Source organism: Pseudophryne corroboree, chromosome 8, assembly GCF_028390025.1.
Source record: "Pseudophryne corroboree isolate aPseCor3 chromosome 8, aPseCor3.hap2, whole genome shotgun sequence".
Lineage (NCBI taxonomy): Eukaryota > Metazoa > Chordata > Amphibia > Anura > Myobatrachidae > Pseudophryne > Pseudophryne corroboree.
This window is the reverse complement of record NC_086451.1, coordinates 457,259,477-457,285,244: the sequence shown is the minus strand read 5'-3', so window position 1 is coordinate 457,285,244 and position 25,768 is coordinate 457,259,477. Positions and strand designations below refer to the sequence as shown.

Sequence of the window (25,768 nt, the reverse complement as noted above, 5' to 3'; positions counted from 1 at the left end):
ACTGGGGGGCATTATGTATAAGGATGCTACTACTACTGGGGGGGCATTATGTATAAGGATGCTACTACCACAGGGGAGGGCATTATGTATAACAATGCTACTACTACTGGGGATGCATTATGTATAAAGACACTACTACTACTGGGGGGGCATTATGTATAAGGATGCTACTACTACTTGGGGCCATTACGTATAAGGACACTACTACTGGGGCGGGGCATTATGTATAAGGATGCTACTACTACTGGGGGTGCATTACGTATAAGGACACTACTACTACTGGGGGGCATTATGTATAAGGATGCTACTGCTACTGGGGGGCATTATGTATAAGGACGCTACTGCTACTGGGGGGCATTATGTATAAGGACGCTACTACTACTACTACTGTGGGTGCATTATGTATAAGGATGCTACTACTACTGGGGGGGCATTATGTATAAGGACGCTACTACTACTGGTGGGCACTATGTATAAGAATGCTACTACTACTGGGGGGCATTATATATTAGGATGCTACTACTACTTGGGGGGGCATTATGTATAAGGATGCTACTACTACTGGGGGGGCATTATATATAAGGATGCTACTACTACTGGGGGACATTATGTCTAAGGATGCTACTGCTACTGGGGGGCATTATGTATTAGGATGCTACTGCTACTGGGGGGCATTATGTATTAGGATGCTACTACTACTGGGTGGGCACTATGTATAAGAATGCTACTACTACTGGGGGGGCATTATATATTAGGATGCTACTACTACTGGTGGGCACTATGTATAAGAATGCTACTACTACTGGGGGGGCATTATGTATAAGGACGCTACTACTACTGGTGGGCACTATGTATAAGAATGCTACTACTACTGGGGGGGCATTATGTATAAGGACGCTACTACTACTGGTGGGCACTATGTATAAGAATGCTACTACTACTGGGGGGCATTATATATTAGGATGCTACTACTACTTGGGAGGGCATTATGTATAAGGATGCTACTACTACTGGGGGGACATTATATATAAGGATGCTTCTACTACTGGGGGACATTATGTTTAAGGATGCTACTACTACTGGGGGGCATTATGTATTAGGATGCTACTACTACTGGGGGGCATTATGTATTAGGATGCTACTACTACTGGGTGGGGGCATTATGTATAGGATGCTACTACTACTGGGTGGAGCATTATGTATTAGGATGCTACTACTACTGGGGGGCATTATGTATAAGGATGCTACTACTACTGGGGGTGCATTATGTATTAGGATGCTACTACTACTGGGGGGGCATTATGTATAAGGATGCTACTACTACTGGGGGGGCATTATGTATAAGGACGCTACTACTACTGGGGGGCATTATGTATAAGGATGCTACTACTACTGGGGGGGCATTATGTATAAGGATGCTACTACCACAGGGGAGGGCATTATGTATAACAATGCTACTACTACTGGGGATGCATTATGTATAAAGACACTACTACTACTGGGGGGGCATTATGTATAAGGATGCTACTACTACTTGGGGCCATTACGTATAAGGACACTACTACTGGGGCGGGGCATTATGTATAAGGATGCTACTACTACTGGGGGTGCATTACGTATAAGGACACTACTACTACTGGGGGGCATTATGTATAAGGATGCTACTACAACTGGGGGAGCATTATGTATAAGGATGCTACTATTACTGGGGGGCATTATGTATAGGGATGCTACTACTACTCGGTGGGGCATTATGTATAAGGACGCTACTACTACTGGGGGGCATTATGTATAAGGACGCTTCTACTACTGGGTGGGGCATTATGTATAAGGAGGTTACTACTACTGGAGGGGCATTATGTATAAGGATGCTACTACTACTGGGGGTGCATTATGTATAAGGACGCTACTACTGGTGGGCACTATGTATAAGAATGCTAGTACTACGGGGGGGCATTATATATTAGGATGCTGCTACTACTACTTGGGGGGGCATTATGTATAAGGATGATACTACTACTGGGAGGGCATTATGTATAAGGATGCTACTGCTACTGGGTGGGACATTATGTATTAGGATGCTACTACTACTGGGGGGGCATTATGTATAAGGATGTACTACTACTGGGTGGGGCATTATGTATTAGGATGCTACTACTACTGGGTGGGGCATTATGTATTAGGATGCTACTACTACTTGGGGGGGCATTATGTATAAGGATGCTACTACTACTGGGTGGGCATTATGTATAAGGACGCTACTGCTACTGGGTGGGGCATTATCTATTAGGATGCTACTACTACTGGGTGGGGCATTATGTATTAGGATGCTACTACTACTGGGGGGCATTATGTATAAGGATGCTACTACTACTGGGGGTGCATTATGTATTAGGATGCTACTACTACTGGGGGGGCATTATGTATAAGGATGCTACTACTACTGGGGGGGCATTATATATAAGGACGCTACTACTACTGGCGGGGCATTATGTATAAGGATGCTACTACTACTGGGGGGGCATTATGTATAAGGATGCTACTACCACTGGGAGGGCATTATGTATAACAATGCTACTACTACTGGGGATGCATTATGTATAAGGACACTACTACTACTGGGGGGGCATTATGTATAAGGATGCTACTACTACTTGGGGCCATTACGTATAAGGACACTACTACTGGGGTGGGGCATTATGTATAAGGATGCTACTACTACTGGGGGTGCATTACGTATAAGGACACTACTACTACTGGGGGGCATTATGTATAAGGATGCTACTACTACTGGGGGTGCATTATGTATAAGGATGCTACTACTACTGGGGGGCATTATGTATAGGGATGCTACTACTACTCGGTGGGGCATTATGTATAAGGACGCTACTACTACTGGGGGGCATTATGTATAAGAACGCTTCTACTACTGGGTGGGGAATTATGTATAAGGAGGCTACTACTACTGGAGGGGAATTATGTATAAGGATGATACTACTACTGGGGGGGCATTATGTATAAGGATACTACTACTACTGGGGGTGCATTATGTATAAGGATGTTACTACTACTGGGGGTGCATTATGTATAAGGATGCTACTACTACTGGGGGGGGCATTATGTATAAGGACGCTACTACTACTGGTGGGCACTATGTATAAGAATGCTAGTACTACTGGGGGGGCATTATATATTAGGATGCTACTACTACTTGGGGGGGCATTATGTATAAGGATGCTACTACTACTGGGAGGGCATTATGTATAAGGACGCTACTGCTACTGGGTGGGACATTATGTATTAGGATGCTACTACTACTGGGTGGGGCATTATGTATTAGGATGCTACTACTACTGGGGGGGCATTATGTATAAGGATGCTACTACTACTGGGTGGGGCATTATGTATTAGGATGCTACTACTACTGGGTGGGGCATTATGTATTAGGATGCTACTACTACTTGGGGGGCATTATGTATAAGGATGCTACTACTACTGGGTGGGCATTATGTATAAGGACGCTACTGCTACTGGGTGGGGCATTATGTATTAGGATGCTACTACTACTGGGTGGGGCATTATGTATTAGGATGCTACTACTACTGGGGGGGCATTATGTATAAGGATGCTACTACTACTGGGTGGGGCATTATGTATTAGGATGTTACTACTACTGGCAGGGGCATTATGTATTAGGATGCTACTACTGGGTGGGGCATTATGTATTAGGATGCTACTACTACTGGGGGGGCATTATGTATAAGGATGCTACTACTACTGGGTGGGGCATTATGTATTAGGATGTTACTACTACTGGGAGGGGCATTATGTATTAGGATGCTACTACTACTGGGGGGCATTACGTATAAGGATGCTACTACTACTGGGGGGCATTATGTATAAGGACGCTACTGCTACTGGTGGGCACTATGTATAAGAATGCTACTACTACTGGGGGGGCATTATATATTAGGATGCTACTACTACTTGGGGAGGAATTATGTATAAGGATGCTACAACTACTGGGTGGGCATTATGTATAAGGACGCTACTGCTACTGGGTGGGGCATTATGTATTAGGATGCTACTACTACTGGATGGGGCATTATGTATTAGGATGCTACTAGTACTGGGGGGGCATTATGTATAAGGATGCTACTACTACTGGGTGGGGCATTATGTATTAGGATGCTGCTACTACTGGGTGGGGCATTATGTATTAGGATGCTACTACTACTACTACTGGGGGGCATTATGTATAAGGATGCTACTACTACTGGGGGGCATTATGTATAATGATGCTACTACTACTGGGGTTGCATTATGTATAAGGATACTACTACTACTGGGGGTGCATTATGTATAAGGATGCTACTACTACTGGGTGGGGCATTATGTATTAGGATGCTGCTACTACTGGGTGGGGCATTATGTATTAGGATGCTACTACTACTACTACTGGGGGGCATTATGTATAAGGACGCTACTGCTACTGGTGGGCACTATGTATAAGAATGCTACTACTACTGGGGGGGCATTATATATTAGGATGCTACTACTACTTGGGGAGGAATTATGTATAAGGATGCTACAACTACTGGGTGGGCATTATGTATAAGGACGCTACTGCTACTGGGTGGGGCATTATGTATTAGGATGCTACTACTACTGGATGGGGCATTATGTATTAGGATGCTACTAGTACTGGGGGGGCATTATGTATAAGGATGCTACTACTACTGGGTGGGGCATTATGTATTAGGATGCTGCTACTACTGGGTGGGGCATTATGTATTAGGATGCTACTACTACTACTACTGGGGGGCATTATGTATAAGGATGCTACTACTACTGGGGGGCATTATGTATAATGATGCTACTACTACTGGGGTTGCATTATGTATAAGGATACTACTACTACTGGGGGTGCATTATGTATTAGGATGCTAGTACTTCTGGGGGTGCATTATGTATAAGGATGCTACTACTACTGGGGGCATTATGTATAAGGATGCTACTACTACTGGGGGGCATTATGTATAAGGATGCTACTACTACAGGGGGTGCATTATGTATAAGGATGCTACTACTACTGGGGTTGCATTATGTATTAGGATGCTACTACTACTGGGTGGGGCATTATTTATAAGGATGCTACTACTACTGGGGTTGCATTATGTATTAGGATGCTACTACTACTGGGGGGCATTATGTATAAGGATGCTACTACTACTGGGGTTGCATTATGTATTAGGATGCTACTACTACTGGGTGGGGCATTATGTATAAGGATGCTACTACTACTGGGGGGCATTACATATAAGGATGCTACTACTACTGGGTGGGGCATTATGTATTAGTATGCTACTACTACTGGGGGGCATTACATATAAGGACGCTACTACTACGGGTGGTGCATTATGTATAAGGTGAATAAGATTGTACTACTGTGTGGTGTAACTTTAAATGGTGGTACTATGTTATGGCCATGCCCCTTCCTTGTGAGACCACACCTTATTTCCTGGCACGCGCCAAAGCCGCGCGCTGATCCTTTGTGAAATATGGGAGGCACAAATTTATAGTTTGCAGGGGGGCGCTGAACACCCTAGCACCGGCCCTGTATACAGGTAATACCATGCTGTATATTATACATTACTGTACCTGTGTATAATATGTGTGATATATAACAGTCTCTGTGTCTCTCAGACAGTCACATGCTGAGGTATTATATGACGGGGGTCTCAGATAGAGGATCGGGGCTGCCGGAGTACTCTTTAGTTGGATATGTGGATGATAAGGAGATTGTACATTATAGCAGCGACTCTCGACTTGTACTTCCTGTGGCTCCGTGGATGAGGAAAGTGGAACCGGAGTACTGGGAGAGAAACACACTGATTGGTAGAAGTAATGAGGCTATATCCAAACATGATGTGAGGACAGTGATGAGTCGCTTCAACCAGACTGGAGGTGAGACACACACTGTACTGTATATACACACACACATCATTCATACACACACTGCGCTGTATACACACACACATCATACACACACACACACACACACACACACACACACACATACACATTACACTGTATACACACACATACACAGATAAACACACGCACACTACACTGTAGACACACACATATACACTACACTATACATATGACATCCGTGAGCCAGTAAGATGCCGTTTTGGGATCCGAGTAAAACATACTTGCCTACCCTCCCGGAATGGCCGGGAGGCTCCCGAAAAACGGGTGACCCTCCCGGCCCCCCGGAAGAGCAGGCAAGTCTCCCTGACTGCCAGCCCCCCCTGCTGAGCCGATGGGCTGCTCTCTCCCGGAGAGAGCAGCCCAGATGTCGGCAAGTATGGAGTAAAACCGAACCCGAACTGAACCCGCTCATCTCTACACTATACACACACGAATAGATACACACTACACTGTGTTCCCATATATCATACATAGTACACCGTACAGTATGCAAACACAACACACACTACACAAATATTGGAAAGCTGCTCAATCAGATGTAATATCAGTCAGGTGCTAAAAGGGAGGGGTAATTCTGTGTAAGAAAAAACTATTTGTGTTCCCTAATGCACACTGAGTGAGTAATAGTGATGTGCACCGGACATTTTTCGGGTTTTGTGTTTTGGTTTTGGGTTCGGTTCCGCGGCCGTGTTTTGGATTCGCAGACGTTTTGGCAAAACCTCACCAAACATTTTTTGCCGGATTCGGGTGTTTTTTTCAAAAAACCCTAAAAAACAGCTTAAATCATAGAATTTGGGGGTCATTTTGATCCCATAGTATTATTAACCTCAATTACCATAATTTCCACTAATTTCCAGTCTATTCTGAACACCTCACACCTCACAATATTATTTTTAGTCCTAGAATTTGCACCGAGGTCGCTGTGTGACTAAGCTAAGCGACCCAAGTGCTGGATGACTAAGCTAAGCGAAACAAGTGGCCGACACAAACACCTGGCCCATCTAGGAGTGGCACTGCAGTGTCAGGCAGGATGGCACTTCAAAAAAATAGTCCCCAAACAGCACATGATGTAAAGAAAAAAAGAGGCGCACCAAGGTCGCTGTGTGACTAAGCTAAGCGACACAAGTGGCCGACACAAACACCTGGCCCATCTAGGAGTGGCACTGCAGTGTCAGGCAGGATGGCACTTCAAAAAAATAGTCCCCAAACAGCACATGATGTAAAGAAAAAAAGAGGCGCACCAAGGTCGCTGTGTGACTAAGCTAAGCGACACAAGTGGCCGACACAAACACCTGGCCCATCTAGGAGTGGCACTGCAGTGTCACGCAGGATGGCACTTCAAAAAAACTGTCCCCAAACAGCACATGATGCAAAGAAAAAAAAAAGGCGCACCACAGGTATAGAATGTAGATGGATAGTATACTTAATGACGACACAGAGGTAGGCACAGCAGTGGCCTTCCGTATCGTACTGCTATATATAGTATACCGGTGGTCACTGTGTCGGCAAACTGCAAAACTAAAATGCACCACAGGTATAGAATGTAGATGGATAGTATACTTAATGACGACACAGAGGTAGGCACAGCAGTGGCCTTCCGTATCGTACTGCTATATATAGTATACTGGTGGTCACTGTGTCGGCAAACTGCAAAACTAAAATGCACCACAGGTATAGAATGTAGATGGATAGTATACTTAATGACGACACAGAGGTAGGCACAGCAGTGGCCTTCCGTATCGTACTGCTATATATAATATATTGGGGGTCACTGTGTCGGCAAACTGCAAAACTAAAATGCACCACAGGTATAGAATGTAGATGGATAGTATACTTAATGACGACACAGAGGTAGGCACAGCAGTGGCCTTCCGTATCGTACTGCTATATATAGTATACCGGTGGTCACTGTGTCGGCAAACTGCAATACTAAAATGCACCACAGGTATAGAATGTAGATGGATAGTATACTTAATGACGACACAGAGGTAGGCACAGCAGTGGCCTCCCGTATCGTACTGCTATATATAGTATACTGGTGGTCACTGTGTCGGCAAACTGCAAAACTAAAATGCACCACAGGTATAGAATGTAGATGGATAGTATACTTAATGACGACACAGAGGTAGGCACAGCAGTGGCCTTCCGTTTTGTACTGCTATATATAGTATACTGGTGGTCACTCTGCACTGTACTCCTCCTATATAATATTAATTATACTGGTGGTCCCCAGTCCCCACAATAAAGCAGCACACTGAGCACAGATATGGAGTGTTTTTCAGGCAGACAACGTATACTGGTGGTCACTGTCAGCAAAACTCTGCACTGTACTCCTGTTATATAATACAGCTGCTCCCCAGTCCCCACAATTAAGCAGTGTGAGCACAGATAATAAGAATTTACTCACCGGTAATTCTATTTCTCGTAGTCCGTAGTGGATGCTGGGAACTCCGTAAGGATCATGGGGAATAGACGGGCTCCGCAGGAGACTGGGCACTCTAAAAGAAAGATTAGGTACTATCTGGTGTGCACTGGCTCCTCCCTCTATGCCCCTTCTCCAGACCTCAGTTAGGGAAACTGTGCCCGGAAGAGCTGACATTACAATGAAAGGATTTGGAATCCAGGGTAAGACTCATACCAGCCACACCCATCACACCGTACAACTTGTGATAACCATACCCAGTTAACAGTATGAACAATAACTGAACCTCATTCAACGGATGGCTCAAAACAATAACCCTTTAGTTAAGCAATAACTATATACATGTATTGCAGAGAGTCCGCACTTGGGACGGGCGCCCAGCATCCATTACGGACTACGAGAAATAGAATTACTGGTGAGTAAATTCTTATAAACATCCTAATGATACTCGGTGGACCCCTTCATTCAAAGTAAAGCATTCATTACCTCTAATACCAAGAAATAATGACACGGAGACTTGAATTTGGCAGAAAAATTGCTAGCTATTTATTGTACCCTAACCATTAGCAAACCTGTAATTGAAAATTTTGTTAACATGCCGATTCAGCCGGCATATCGTGGCAGAAAAAAGAACGGCTCTATTGAACTGACGCTAACCTTAAAAATTTAAAAATTCAAAACTATCCTAATTTAAATACAAACTATCAAATCGGTAATAGGTGCCCAACTCAACCCTGATGGGTGCCTGCCGCTGCCCCCGGACGGGTGGTCGAGCGGCCCTAAAAGTCGATGGAGGTGAGTGCACCTAAACCACACCAAACTGTAAATCACTACAGCTAACAATATAAACTACAACCTGCCATTCTTTTCCGCCAACAGCGAAAGACTCCTCCCCAGAGTCTTCGCACCGCCACCATAACCTCACCCTAACTCCTGCAACACTAGACACAGATCCTCCAGGAAAAGCATCATCCCCTCATTGGACAGATGCACACCATCAGGCCGAAAAAGGTGACTGTCTCGGAACCGAATCCTAGGGTGGCGAACCACTTTGCCTCCGTGGGACAACACCCACTTTGCCACCGCCCCATTCATCTTCTGCCTGGCTTCATCAATCAGGCGACCATCCGCCACACCTCGCCAACTCAACCTTGGCACCATCAAAGAGAACACCAAGACACAATTGGTCCATGCTGCGGCCACACTGGCCAGATCCTTTATCATGGCCCACCGCAGCTCCAAAGATGTCCTCTTCCCCAGGTCGTTGCCACCTAAATGGACAACCAGCACCCTAGGGACTCCATGCTCGCTGGCCTGACTGACTAGTCTACTCTTCAGCTCTTTCCACATCATCCCCCGCCAACCAAGCCAACGAACTCCCTGAGCCCTAGGAAACATCTGAGCCCCCTCCGAGGCCAAAAACCTGGCTGCCCAATACACATAAGAGTGGCCAACCACCCAGATAGCCAAGTCATCGTCAAACCAACCTGAAGAGAAGGAAAGGAGGTAAAATTGGTTACTAATTATCTATAGCATTGTTATTAAACGCATTAACCTGAAGGATCTGCCAGAAGAAAAAATTGAGTTTTCGTTTATTGCAGAAGTCACGGCCTAGCCGATCTGCACAAGCTTCCAGCCAATTTGAAGCAGAACATAAACACACAAATGGGAAAATCAAAATTAAAAATAAAATTAAACGGGGGGGGGGGGGGGGTATAAAATGGGAAAGAACATGTAAGAACTCAGCTGGAGGTGAAAGCGTAAAAACCTGCTGAGGGACTTTGATTAGAACTGATCAGCCGAATTGTGGATTAGAATTCAGTCCGTCAAGTCAGTCAAAAAATCGCAAAAGAACTCCAGACCCCCGCTGCCAGCAGCGGCGAGTAGCTAATCCCTGAGTAGGATAAAAACGGGAAGACAAACAGACGTACAACACAAGGACGTACTGAACTGTACAACATGACTTATAACAACTACAACTAAACAAAACGCAGTGCTAGCCAGCATCTCACGCAACGGGGCGAATATATCGTCTGTAACTTGACGACTTCCATCGCCCCACCGCCTGGATTTCAGCCACGGAAAACCCTGCCGACGCAGCCGACGTTGCAGCCCCGATGCGGAAGGAATGCGTCCCGAAAGCAGCGGGTGGAAGGCCCAAGCTCGCCAGACAGCGACCCAGCATCCAACGAAACTGATATTTCATCACCAGCAGACCATCATAATGCAGCAGCCATGACACCCGACCATCGGGCCGTACTGCCGCATACTGAACTGCCAACCTCACTGGGCAAATGCTCTCCTCAAGTGCCGGAACCAAGGTGACCCATCGACCTCTCCCAACTTGGTCCGTCTTAGAGCGATGTAATCTGCATAACAAGGACCTCTCACCCACCACCACGTCCCCGACAAGCATGCGCAAATCTGCTCGCTTAGAAGGCACCACCAACTCCGAAACCCTAAAGGCCCCGCGATAAGCCATTGAGAACGCCAAACTAAACAGCAGCGACTCAAACATGGACAACGCGATACCGCCAACCGCCCCGATGACAGCCGGAAGCAAGGCCGCATCAATGGGCCGCCTCCTATCAGGCGGCGTCGGCGCCACGCGCGCCCATCCTTTCATCGCCTTCAGCAGAATCCCGCTTTTCGTCACGTCAGGGACGCCCCTGATTTTGCTAAAGAACGAAATACCAGCCAAGTACCGGGATACCACCGCTCTGGACCTACCCGTAACATACAGCTGCCAAATAAAAGAAAGCATCATCCGATGCCCGCTCTTACCTTGTTGACTTCGTCCTCGAACAAACTCCTCCCACTCGCTCCAAGCTTGCCCGTAAGCCTTAAGCGTGTTCGGCGCGACTGACCGCATCGCTAGACCCTCCAGTCCGGCCCGATCACCTGCCAGACATAACCGGGACAGTGAAAACCGTGCTCATCGGCCTCGGGTGCCAACAAACAAAACCTTTCCCACTGCCCTCGTGACAATGCGTCGGCAATTCCGTTCTCCAGCCCAGGCACATGCTGCGCGCGGAACCACACATTCCTACGCAGGCATGTCAACAGCAACTGTCCCAGCACCCTCAGGACCACCAGCGATTTGGCCCTCTGGTTATTTATCGCATGCACCACGCCCAGATTGTCACATCTAAACAAGATGCTGCGATGCGCCAGCCGATCGCCCCAAACCTCCAGTGCCACCATAACGGGGAAAAGCTCCAGCAGCAAAAGGTCCTTAGTGAAACCCTTGCAATGCCATTCCGCCGGCCACGAGGCCGCGCACCAAGATCCCTCCAGATAGCAACCGAACCCAGAGGAACCCGCCGCGTCGGTAAACAGCTGCAGCTCGGCGCTGCCGACCGTTGGGGCCTGCCATATACACAACTCGTTGAAGTCCTCCAGGAACGAGGCCCATACGGCCAAATCCCTCTGAATCTCGGAGGACAAGCGCACGAAATGATGTGTTCTGGCACAACCCGCAGTCACCCTTTCCAGCTTCCGGCAGAAAACCCTGCCCATCGGGATTACCCGACAAGCAAAGTTCAAAATGCCCAGCAAGGACTGCGCCTCCCGCAGAGTGACTTTGCGCGACCTTCCGAACCGGCAGATAGCCTCGCGGAGCCTCGCAACCTTGTCCTGAGGCAGTCGACACGATCCCGCCACCGTGTCGATTTCTATCCCCAAAAATGACAAACAGGAGACCGGCCCCTCTGTTTTATCCTCGGCCACGGGAACGCCGAAGTGAAAAAACAGAGCTCGGATGCTGAACAGCAAGTCGCCGCACCGTGGTGAATTTGCCGGACCCACATACAGGAAGTCGTCGAGGTAATGGGCGACCCCGTGACCCCCTGATGAAGACTCCACGCACCAATGAAGGAATGTGCTAAACCGTTCGAAGAACGAGCAGGACACGGAACATCCCATCGGCAAACACTTGTCGATGAAATACTCCGATCCAATCCGAAAACCCATAAAACGGAATGAGTCCGGATGCAACGGCAGCAACCGAAAGGCGGACTCAACATCTATCTTAGCCATAAGGGCCCCAGGCCCGTAACTACGGACCAGCTCTAGCGCCTCGTCAAACGACTGATAAACCACCGAGCAATGAGCCGGCGGTATCGCGTCGTTGACCTACGACCCCGACGGGTTAGAAAGATGCTGAATGAGCCTAAAAGCACCTGGAGTCTTCTTGGGAACTACCCCCACTGGGGAGATGACCAAGTCATCCACCGGGGGTGAGTTAAATGGTCCTTCCATTCTACCCAGCCTAACCTCCTTATCCACCTTCTCCCGCAGAACCGACGACAAGGCGCGAGCAGACTGGAGATTCCGTTGGGCCCGGACCGAAACCTTGCTCGCAACAGGCAAGCAAAAACCAAAACGAAAACCGTCAAACAAAAATTGCGCGTCCGCCCTACTTGGATACCACGTCAACCACTTGCCCATTGTATCCAAATTAATTGGCGTTGGAGCCCTGCGGAGCGCTCCCGCTTGCGCCAGGTCTTGAGTAATTTTGCTTACCCCGGGCACCCTGGCGACTGCCTTTAAAGCAGGTAGAGGCTGGGTGGGAGCCGCCACACTGCAAGCACAAATGTCGAAACCGACACTGCTTGCCGAAGGAACAGGTCGCATTGTTAAACGCGAAGCACTTTCCTTTTGCGACGGCTTGTCCCCCTCCGCGGACGGCCGAACTACCTGCCTTGCCCGATCCACCGTCCGCGCCGGTCCCTTGGGCGGACAACCCTGCGCGGTGCCCGTCCGCCCCCGGAATCCGGGGCTCCCTAGCCTGTTGAGAGGCCCGGGTAACTTGTAGCCAGACTTCGACGTCCTTGCAACCGAAGTCTATTACTTGCAAGCAGTCTTGTTTTTCCCGGAATTTTTTCGTCGTACATCCGCCATTCGACGCCCGACGATGTGCACTGCATGTCGTGGATTAAATGCAGGTATCGAATGACATTCATATGCTCGTCCGGCCTATCTTCCAGATAACAAGCCGCGAAGACACAAAAACCGGCCAGCCAGTTATCGAAGGTACGGAAAGCCTCGGCCCCGATGCCCTTCTTCGCTGACGCCGACTTATACTCCTTCTTTGCGTCCTTCGTCAAGACGAACATATCCACGTAATCCCCCCTGCATATTTTCCTACGGAAGCTGTCACTCAATCCCCGCATCACTGCAGTGTAATCGCAGTGGACTACACCAGGTAGGTCGCGGCGCTTCTTGGCCCTGCGAGCGTCCCCGCTAAGCCGCCTCCGCCTCTTCCGTCTCTCTTGCCGGCCCGCAGCCCTCTTGGCGTATTTTGTAGCACGCTTTTTCGCCCTAGTCGTACTACTGACTTCGGACGCCTGCGATGACAGAGAAGAAGACGAGGACGAGCTGCGAGAACTTGAGCGCGTGTTGGAGGCCGACCCCGACTGCTCCGACTCACCTGATGTCGTCGACTGCTCGGACCAAGAATCCTCCGGCGTGGCGAATGCAACATCATCATCCTCGCTCCCCACCATCTCCACTTCTCCGCGATCCCCTGCAGGAAAAGACGGAGAGAAAGACCCAGACAACAATCGCGGCGCATGCCCAGCACCCCGGGGGGGGGGGGAGGCGTCCTCTCTACGCGGCCCTGCTCGTCCCGCCCAGCACGATGATCCAGCTGCGCCGCGGCCGCCCCGAGCTCCCGGCAGGCGCGAGCAACTCTCTGCGCCGCCGAAACCGCCCGCGCACCGGACCCGCCTGCCACCGCATGCGCGCCGGAACTGTTTGCCACCCCCGGGGAAGCGGCCGAGGCCAGCGGCCACAACGCCGCCACCACCGTGACCAGGGCCGACGCCAATGTTCCGGAGGGGTCCTGACCACCCCAAAACTCAGCGTCGCCCCCCACGGGTTCCGCAGCCGGTGTGTGCGCACGCCTGCTCGCCCGACAGGTGCCGACTGGGCCCCCGACGTCCTGCGCCCAGACTGCCCCGGTGGGGAATGGGCAGGGCCCCGAACGCCAGTGGCCCGGTCCCCCACCAAACACTGCTTACTTCGTGGGACTGCCCGTCGGAGCCAGTGCTGCCTTCGCTCTCCATCTCGCCACGCGCGCCCTCCTCCCGCAGGCCAGAGCTCCCTCCGCCCGCTGGGAGGGCGTTGTGGCGTGACTCTCCCCTGCCTTGAGCAGCCCTGCTGCCCCTGACCCATTCTCTGTCCCTCCTCCTCCCCCGCTCTCCGCCGGACTCCGGATGCTGGGGAGTGAGCTGGGGAGACAGAGAGACCAGCGGCGCCGCCTCTTCCCGCCATCCAGCTTCCAGCCACATCCCCCTGTGCCTCTGTCGGATGAGGCCCTGCGACGGGCCTCGTCCGGCTAACCGCCGCCTCCCGCCTATTCACCCCCCCTCGCCCGGCACTGCTTCGCGTCCTCGACGAGGGGGGAGAGCCTGGAGACGCTTCCTGTTCCAACGACGGGCGCCCACCGTGGCGCGTGGGCGCCCGACACTGAGGCTTCGCACACCGCGCTCGGAGGGGAGGGCTGCTGCCCGTCCACCTCCGGGCATCCTGGCTGCACTCCCGGCCCTCCCCGCCGCCTGCGCCCGGCCGGCAAAACCGGCCCGGCCCCCAGCGGCAAGGATGACCGAGTACGCCGCTCCATCCCACTGCCAGAGCCCGTGAAGGCCCCAGGGGACAGGACGCCGTTCCCCGGGCCAGCCAGGCCGTCCTCGGGCCCGGACCCACCGCCCGATGAGCGGTAACGGGCCGGGGTCCCGGCGGAACGGCGAGGGCGAGAAGCAGCCATGGGGATCAGTGTAGGGAATGCAGAGGAAAAGCTTGACCACCAATTGATAAACATACACAGCCAATTAATTGGGGAGACTCTGCTATGCAGCACTCACCCCAAGGCAATTCAGCAGCAAGAGAGAGCAAACTGGCCTAGCATTCTCTATATATATTAACCCTCCCCTTTTTCCAAAGGCTGTACTTTCCTCACAGCTAGGTCCACCCCTCACAGGATGTTTAACTCTTTCCTTTCCTATGCAGTCAATTCTCTCTCCTTTTCTCTGACGTCCTAGTGGATGCTGGGAACTCTGTAAGGACCATGGGGACTATACCAAAGCCTCCAAACGGGCGGGAGAGTGCGGATGACTCTGCAGCACCGAATGGGCAAACACAAGGTCCTCCTTAGCCAGGGTATCAAACTTGTAGAACTTTGCAAATGTGTTTGAACCCGACCAAGTAGCAGCTCGGCAAAGCTGTAATGCCGAGACCCCTCGGGCAGCCGCCCAAAAAGAACCCACCTTCCTTGTGGAGTGGGCTTTCACTGATTTCGGGTGCGGCAATTATGCCGCAGAATGTGCTTGTTGAATCGTGTTACAGATCCAGCGCGAAATAGTTTGCTTTGAAGCAGGAGCACCCAGCTTGTTGGGTGCATGCAGGATAAACAGCGAGTCAGTTTTCCGGACTCCAGCCGTCCTGGCTACATAGATTTTCAAAGCCCTGACTACATCGAGTAACTTGGAGTCCTCCAAGTCCCAAGTAGCCGTAGGCACCACAATAGGTTGGTTGAAATGAAATGCTGATACCACCTTTTGGAGAAATTGGGGACGAGTCCTCAATTCTGCCCTGTCCATATGGAATATCAGATAAGGGCTTTTACATGACAAAGCCGCCAATTCTGACACACGTCTAGCCGAAGCTAAGGCCAATAGCATGACCACTTTCCACGTGAGATATTTTAGCTCCACGGTCTTAAGTGGCTCAAATCAGTGGGATTTCAAGAAATCCAACACAACGTTAAGATCCCAAGGTGCCACTGGAGGCACAAAAGGGGGCTGAATATGCAGCACTCCCTTAACAAACGTCTGAACTTCAGGCAGTGAAGCCAGTTCTCTTTGAAAGAAAATAGATAGGGCCGAAATCTGGACCTTTATGGATCCCAATTTTAGGCCCGTTGTCTGACTGAATCAGCACTGGTTGGTTTTGAAGCAGGGGCTCTGCTTGACTCAGGGCGTTGTAAATGGCCCTTAGTTCCAGTATATTTATGTGTAGTGAAGTCTCCTGACTTGACCACTGTCCTTGGAAGTTTCTTCCCTGAGTGACTGCCCCCCATCTTAGGAGGCTTGCATCCGTGGTCACCAGGACCCAGTCCTGTATGCCGAATCTGCGGCCCTCGAGAAGATGAGCACTCTGCAGCCACCACAGCAGAGACACCCTGGCCCTCGGGGACAGGGTTATTAACCGATGCATCTGAAGATGTGATCCGGACCATTTGTCTAACAGATCCCACTGAAAGATCCTTGCATGGAACCTTCCGAAGGGAATTGCTTCGTAAGAAGCCACCATCTTTCCCAGGACTCGCGTGCAGTGATGCACCGACACCTGTTTTGGTTTCAGGGGGTCCCTGACCAGAGATGACAATTCATGGGCCTTCTCCACCGGGAGAAACACCTTCTTCTGTTCTGTGTCCAGAATCATGCCCAGGAAAAGCAGACGCGTCGCAGGAATCTGCTGCGACTTTGGGATATTTTTTAGAATCCAGCCGTGTTGTTGCAACACCTCCTGAGAAAGTGCTACGCTGACCAACAACTGCTCTCTGGACCTCGCCTTTATAAGGAGATTGTCCAAGTACGGGATAATTATAACTCCCTTCTTCTGAAGGAGTATCATCATCTCGGCCATTACCGTGGTAAATACCCTCGGTGCCGTGGACAGGCCAAACGGCAACGTCTGGAATTGGTAATGACAGTCCTGTACCACAAACCTGAGGTACTCCTGGTGAAGTGGGTAAATGGGGACATGCAAGTAAGCATCTTTGATGTCCAGCGACACCATAAAATCTCCCTCTTCCATGCTTGCAATAACCGCCCTGAGCGATTCCATTTTGAACTTGAACTTCCTTATATAAGTGTTCAAGGATTTTAAATTCAGAATGGGTCTCACCGAACCGTCTGGTTTCGGTACCACAAACATTGTAGAATAGTAACCCCATCCCTGTTGAAGGAGGGGAACCTTGATTATCATCTGCTGGAGGTACAGCTTGTGAATTGCCGCCAGTACTACCTCCCTTTCCCTGGGAGCAGCTGGCAGGGCGGATTTGAGGTAACGGCGAGGGGGAGTCGCCTCAAACTCCAGCTTGTATCCCTGAGATACAATTTGTACAGCCCAGAGATCCACCTGTGAGCGAACCCACTGGTTGCTGAAGTTTCGGAGACGCGCCCCCACCGCACCTGGCTCCGCCTGTGGAGCCCCAGCGTCATGCGGTGGACTTAGTGGAAGCAGGGGAGGATTTTTGTTCCTGGGAACTGGCTGCCTGGTGCAGCTTCTTTCCTCTACCCCTGCCTCTGGCCAGAAAGGATGCGCCTCTGACCCGCTTGCCTTTCTGAGGCCGAAAGGACTGCATTTGATAATACGGTGCTTTCTTAGGCTGTGAGGGAACCTGAGGTAAAAAAGTCGACTTCCCAGCTGTTGCTGTGGAAACTAGGTCCGAGAGACCGTCCCCAAACAATTCCTCACCCTTATAAGGTAAAACCTCCATGTGTTTTTTAGAATCAGCATCACCTGTCCACTGCCGAGTCCATAATACTCTCCTGGCAGAAATGGACATTGCATTAATTCTAGATGCCAGCCGGCAAATGTCCCTCTGGGCATCCCGCATATATAAGACGACGTCTTTTATATGTTCTATGGTTAGCAAAATAGTATCCCTGTCGAGGGAATCAATGTTGTCTGACAGGGTATCAGTCCATGCTGTTGCAGCACTACACATCCATGCTGAAGCAATAGCAGGTCTCAGTGTAGTACCAGAGTGTGTATACACAGACTTCAGGATAGCTTCCTGCTTTCTATCTGCAGGCTCCTTTAGGGCGGCCGTATCCTGAGACGGCAGTGCCACCCTTTTTGATAAGCGTGTGAGCACCTTGTCCAACCTAGGGGATGTTTCCCAACGTAACCTATCCGTTGGCGGGAAAGGGTACGCCATCAGTAACCCAAGGCTGCTGCGTCATCAAACCTTTTATGTAAGGAGTTGACACTGTCATGTAAGACCTTCCACATATCCATCCAATCCGGTGTCGGCCCCGTCGGGGGCGACACCACACTTATCTGCCCCTGCTCCGCCTCCACGTAACCCTCCTCATCAAACATGTCGACACAGCAGTACCGACACACCGCACACACACAGGGAATGCTCTGACTGAGGACAGGACCCCACAAAGTCCTTTGGGGAGACAGAGAGAGAGTATGCCAGCACACACCAGAGCGCCATATAACACAGGGATTCACACTACAAAAAGTGATTTACCCAATAGCTGCTTAAATATATTATTTTGCGCCTAAATTTATGTGCCCCCCCTCTCTTTTTACCCTTCTTGTATCAGGATACTGCAGGGGAGAGCCTGGGGAGCTGCTTCCAGCGGAGCTGTGAAGGGAAAATGGCGCTGGTGTGCTGAGGAAGAAGGCCCCGCCCCCTCAGCGGCGGGCTTCTGTCCCGCGTTTTATCTTAATGGCGGGGGTTTTACACATATGCAGTTTTTAGATTGTATTATGTGTATTTTTGTGCCAAAAGGTACTCTTATTGCTGCCTAGGGCGCTCCCCCCCCCCCCAGCGCCCTGCACCCTACAGTGACCGGAGTGTGTGGTGTGCTGTGGGAGCAATGGCGCACAGCTGCGGTGCTGTGCGCTACCTTAATGAAGACAGGAGTCTTCAGCCGCCGATTTCATCGCTTCTTTTCTGTCTTCTGGCTCTGCAAGGGGGACGGCGGCGCGGCTCCGGGAACGGACGATAGAGGTCAGGCCCTGTGTTAGAACCCTCTGGAGCTAATGGTGTCCAGTAGCCTAAGAAGCACAAGCTAGCTGCAAGCAGGTAGGTTCGCTTCTCTCCCCTCAGTCCCACGTAGCAGTGAGTCTGTTGCCAGCAGATCTCACTGAAAATAAAAAACCTAACAAATACTTTCTTTTCTAGCAAGCTCAGGAGAGCCCACTAGGAGCACCCAGCTCTGGCCGGGCACAGATTCTAACTGGGGTCTGGAGGAGGGGCATAGAGGGAGGAGCCAGTGCACACCAGATAGTACCTAATTTTTCTTTTAGAGTGCCCAGTCTCCTGCGGAGCCCGTCTATTCCCCATGGTCCTTATAGAGTTCCCAGCATCCACTAGGACGTCAGAGAAATATTATGCAGCACACTGAGCACAGATATGGAGCGTTTTTCAGGCAGACAACGTATAATACTGGTGGTCACTGATCAGCAAAACTCTGCACTGTACTCCTCCTAACAGCTGCTCCCCAGTCCTCCCCACAATTAAGCAATAAAGTTCAACAATAAACGGAGAGGACGCCAGCCACGTCCTCTCCCTAACATCTCCAATGCACGAGTGAAAATGGCGGCGATGCGCGGCTGCTTATATAGAATCCGAATCTCGCGAGAATCCGACAGCGGGATGATGACGTTCGGGCGCGCTCGGGTTAGCCGAGCAAGGCGGGAAGGTTCGAACCTGCCTCGGACCCGTGTAAAAAGTGTGAAGTTCGGGGGGGTTCAGTTTCCGAGAAACCGAACCCGCTCATCACTAGTAATAATACAACATAATAATCAGATAATACGCAGATTTTAGTTGCGTATATCTGCAGATATAGGGTTAAGCCCCCAGGCCGATCGACAAGGCTTCTCCGTCACTGGGGGTCCCTAATACTAGGTATGGGTCCGGGGTGCAGGACCCCATCATGCCATGCCGGCACAGGTCGGCCACCCCAGGTCAGCACACAGGTGAAAATGAATAAGGGTTAATAAGAAGCACAGAAGTGCTATGTAAGTGGTGTGATTAAAATACAAAAATATATACAAAGTGATAGGTAAAATCATGAGTGTTAATAAAGTGTTAAAATGTGCCGACCTGAAGCCGCCGAGCCATACCGACACAGGGGCCACCGCACCCTACACCCACCCCACACTGTATATTCACGCTGCCGTACACACTACACTGTATGCACATATAAAAGACACACTACACTGTATATACACAATTAACAGTCACACTACATTTTATATACACACAAACACAACACACAGTACACTGCATGTACACATAACACACACACTACATTGTATATACACACATAACATACACACTGCCATACACACTACACTGTATGCACACATAACACACTACTACACTGTATCATACCTCCCAACTTTGTTGTCATCCAAGGAGGGACAGTTCTGCGCGCCGAAGGCGCGCGCCCGATTTTAGGGGGCGTGGCCTAACGGAAATGGGGCGTGGCCTCACGGCAAGTGCCGCGATCGCAAGCCACGCCCCCGTTTTCGTCATTATGGGGGCATGAACAGCGCTGTGAGAGCTGCTGGTCATGCCCACTCTCCCTCTCTGCCGTGAATAGACGCTGTGCGCATGCGCACAGCATCTATTCACCGCTGCTCTGCTCAGAGCAGCGAGTGACAGGGGGGGATCTCCCAACTGCCCCCCCACCCGCGGGACACTGCGACCCGCGGGTGGGACAGCGGGACAGACCGTGAAAAACGGGACTGTCCCGCCGAAATCGGGACAGTTGGGAGGTATGCTGTATACACACTATATGTACACAAGACATATACTACACTCTTCATGTACATAACACACACATTTAATTTTAAGTATACACACACAACATACACACATAGGGGGTTATTCAGAGATGGACGCAGATCCTTACATGCTGGTAGCCGCCCAGCACAGAGCACACCACCCAGCACAGGGCACAGGGCACGGCTACCCAGCACAAGGCACAGCCACTCAGCACAGGGCGCGGCCACCCAGCACAGGGCGCGGCCACCCAGCACAGGGCACGGCCACCCAGCACAGGGCACGGCCACGCAGCACAGGGCACAGCCACCCAGCACAAGGCACGGCCGCGCAGCACAGGGCACGGCCACCCAGCACAGGGCACGGCCACGCAGCACAGGGCACGGCCACCCAGCACAGGGCACGGCCACCCAGCACAGGGAAGGCCACCCAGCACAGGGCACACCACCCAGCACAGGGCACGGCCACCCAGCACAGGGCACACCACCCAGCACAGGGCACGGCCACCCAGCACAGGGCACGGCCCCCCAGCAGGGCACACCACCCAGCACAGGGCACACCACCCAGCACAGGGCACACCACCCAGCACAGGGCACGGCCACCCAGCACAAGGCACAGCCACCCAGCACAGGGCACGGCCACGCAGCACAGGGCACGGCCACCCAGCACAGGGCACGGCCACCCAGCACAGGGAAGGCCACCCAGCACAGGGCACACCACCCAGCACAGGGCACGGCCACCCAGCACAGGGCACACCACCCAGCACAGGGCACGGCCACCCAGCACAGGGCACGGCCCCCCAGCAGGGCACACCACCCAGCACAGGGCACACCACCCAGCACAGGGCACGGCCACCCAGCACAGGGCACGGCCGCGCAGCACAGGGCACAGCCACCCAGCACAGGGCACGGCCACGCAGCACAGGGCACGGCCCCCCAGCACAGGGCACAGCCACCCAGCACAGGGCACGGCCCCCCCGCACAGGGCACAGCCACCCAGCACAGGGCATGGCCACCCAGCACAGGGCACACCACCCAGCACAGGACACACCACCCAGCACAGGGCACAGCCACCCAGCACAGGGCACACCACCCAGCACAGGGCACGGCCACCCAACACACGGCACGGCCACCCAGCACAGGGAAGGCCCCCCAGCACAGGGCACGGCCACCCAGCACAGGGCACACCACCCAGCACAGGGCACGGCCCCCCAGCAGGGCACACCACCCATCACAGGGCACACCACCCAGCACAGGGCACGGCCACCCAGCACAGGGCACAGCCCCCCAGCACAGGGCACAGCCACCCAGCACAGGGCACGGCCCCCCAGCACAGGGCACAGCCACCCAGCACAGGGCACGGCCACCCAGCACAGGGCACACCACCCAGCACAGGGCACGGCCACCCAGCACAGGGCACAGCCCCCCAGCACAGGGCACGGCCACCCAGCACAGGGCACAGCCACCCAGCACAGGGCACACCACCCAGCACAGGGCACACCACCCAGCACAGGGCACGGCCACCCAGCACAGGGCACACCACCCAGCACAGGGCACGGCCACCCAACACACGGCACGGCCACCCAGCACAGGGAAGGCCACCCAGCACAGGGCACGCCACCCAGCACAGGGCACGCCACCCAGCACAGGGCAAAGCCACCCAGCACAGGGCAAGGCCACCCAGCACAGGGCACGCCACCCAGCACAGGGCACGGCCACCGGCCACCCAGCACAGGGCACGGCCTCCCAGCACAGGGCACGGCCTCCCAGCACAGGGCACAGCCCCCCAGCACAGGGAAGGCCACCCAGCACAGGGCACGGCCACCCAGCACAGGGCAAGGCCACCCAGCACAGGGCAAGGCCACCCAGCACAGGGCACGGCCTCCCAGCACAGGGCACAGCCCCCCAGCACAGGGAAGGCCACCCAGCACAGGGCACGGCCACCCAGCACAGGTCAAGGCCACCCAGCACAGGGCACGCCACCCAGCACAGGGCAAGGCCACCCAGCACAGGGCACAGCCCCCCAGCACAGGGAAGGCCACCCAGCACAGGGCACAGCCACCCAGCACAGGGCACGGCCCCCCAGCACAGGGCACAGCCACCCAGCACAGGGCACGGCCACCCAGCACAGGGCACACCACCCAGCACAGGGCACGGCCACCCAGCACAGGGCACAGCCCCCCAGCACAGGGCACGGCCACCCAGCACAGGGCACAGCCACCCAGCACAGGGCACACCACCCAGCACAGGGCACACCACCCAGCACAGGGCACGGCCACCCAGCACAGGGCACACCACCCAGCACAGGGCACGGCCACCCAACACACGGCACGGCCACCCAGCACAGGGAAGGCCACCCAGCACAGGGCACGCCACCCAGCACAGGGCACGCCACCCAGCACAGGGCAAAGCCACCCAGCACAGGGCAAGGCCACCCAGCACAGGGCACGCCACCCAGCACAGGGCACGGCCACCGGCCACCCAGCACAGGGCACGGCCTCCCAGCACAGGGCACGGCCTCCCAGCACAGGGCACAGCCCCCCAGCACAGGGAAGGCCACCCAGCACAGGGCACGGCCACCCAGCACAGGGCAAGGCCACCCAGCACAGGGCACGGCCTCCCAGCACAGGGCACAGCCCCCCAGCACAGGGAAGGCCACCCAGCACAGGGCACGGCCACCCAGCACAGGTCAAGGCCACCCAGCACAGGGCACGCCACCCAGCACAGGGCAAGGCCACCCAGCACAGGGCACAGCCCCCCAGCACAGGGAAGGCCACCCAGCACAGGGCAAGGCCACCCAGCACAGGGCAAGGCCACCCAGCACAGGGCACGCCACCCAGCACATGGCACAGCCACCCAGCACAGGGCAAGGCCACCCAGCACAGGGCAAGGCCACCCAGCACAGGGCACAGCCCCCCAGCACAGAGCACACCACCCAGCACAGGGCACGCCTCCCAGCACAGGGAAGGCCACCCAGCACAGGGCACACCACCCAGCACAGGGAAGGCCACCCAGCACAGGGCACACCACCCAGCACAGGGAAGGCCACCCAGCACAGGGCACACCACCCAGCACAGGGCACACCACCCAGCACAGGGCACACCACCCAGCACAGGGCACGCCTCCCAGCACAGGGCACGGCCACCCAGCACAGGGAAGGCCACCCAGCACAGGGCACGGCCACCCAGCACAGGGCACGGCCACCCAGCACAGGGCACACCACCCAGCACAGGGCACGGCCACCCAGCACAGGGCACACCACCCAGCACAGGGAAGGCCACCCAGCACAGGGCACACCACCCAGCACAGGGCACACCACCCAGCACAGGGCACGGCCACCCAGCACAGGGCACAGCCCCCCAGCACAGGGAAGGCCACCCAGCACAGGGAAGGCCACCCAGCACAGGGCACGGCCACCCAGCACAGGGCACGGCCACCCAGCACACGGCACGGCCACCCAGCACAGGGAAGGCCACCCAGCACAGGGAAGGCCACCCAGCACAGGGAAGGCCACCCAGCACAGGGCACGGCCACCCAGCACAGGGCACGGCCACCCAGCACAGGGCACACCACCCAGCACAGGGCACGGCCACCCAGCACAGGGCACGCCACCCAGCACAGGGCACACCACCCAGCACAGGGCACACCACCCAGCACAGGGCACGGCCACCCAGCACAGGGCACAGCCCCCCAGCACAGGGAAGGCCACCCAGCACAGGGAAGGCCACCCAGCACAGGGCACGGCCACCCAGCACAGGGCACGGCCACCCAGCACACGGCACGGCCACCCAGCACAGGGAAGGCCACCCAGCACAGGGCACGCCACCCAGCACAGGGCAAAGCCACCCAGCACAGGGCAAGGCCACCCAGCACAGGGCACGCCACCCAGCACAGGGCAAGGCCACCCAGCACAGGGCACGGCCACCGGCCACCCAGCACAGGGCACGGCCTCCCAGCACAGGGCACGGCCTCCCAGCACAGGGCACGGCCTCCCAGCACAGGGCACAGCCCCCCAGCACAGGGCACGGCCCCCCAGCACAGGGCACGGCCACCCAGCACAGGGCACGGCCACCCAGCACAGGGCACGGCCACCCAGCACAGGGCAAGGCCACCCAGCACAGGGCACGGCCACCCAGCACAGGGCAAGGCCACCCAGCACAGGGCACGGCCTCCCAGCACAGGGCACAGCCCCCCAGCACAGGGAAGGCCACCCAGCACAGGGCACGGCCACCCAGCACAGGTCAAGGCCACCCAGCACAGGGCACAGCCCCCCAGCACAGGGAAGGCCACCCAGCACAGGTCAAGGCCACCCAGCACAGGGCACAGCCCCCCAGCACAGGGAAGGCCACCCAGCACAGGGCACGCCACCCAGCACAGGGCACACCACCCAGCACAGGGCACAGCCCCCCAGCACAGGGAAGGCCACCCAGCACAGGGCACGCCACCCAGCACAGGGCACAGCCCCCCAGCACAGGGCAAGGCCACCCAGCACAGGGCAAGGCCACCCAGCACAGGGCAAGGCCACCCAGCACAGGGCACGCCACCCAGCACAGGGCACAGCCACCCAGCACAGGGCAAGGCCACCCAGCACAGGGCACAGCCCCCCAGCACAGGGCACACCACCCCAGCACAGGGCACACCACCCAGCACAGGGCACACCACCCAGCACAGAGCACGCCTCCCAGCACAGGGAAGGCCACCCAGCACAGGGCACGGCCACCCAGCACAGGGCACACCACCCAGCACAGGGCACGGCCACCCAGCACAGGGCACACCACCCAGCACAGGGAAGGCCACCCAGCACAGGGCACG

The 25,768-nt window shown here is 54.1% G+C and overlaps 1 protein-coding gene across 9 annotated transcripts in view; it reads left to right on the top strand.

Moving 5' to 3' along the window:
- Positions 1–25,768, top strand: part of LOC134949628 (class I histocompatibility antigen, Gogo-OKO alpha chain-like) — a 433,106-nt gene that overhangs the window by 51,437 nt on the left and 355,901 nt on the right. For 8 of the 9 annotated variants that reach the window (XM_063938345.1, XM_063938337.1, XM_063938342.1 and 5 more), the window contains exon 2: positions 5,707–5,967. The exons of the other annotated variant lie outside the window; for it this stretch is intronic. In XM_063938345.1, coding sequence (XP_063794415.1) covers positions 5,707–5,967 — 261 coding nt within the window. The remainder of the gene's footprint in view (positions 1–5,706; positions 5,968–25,768) is intronic. 9 annotated transcript variants of the gene reach the window in all.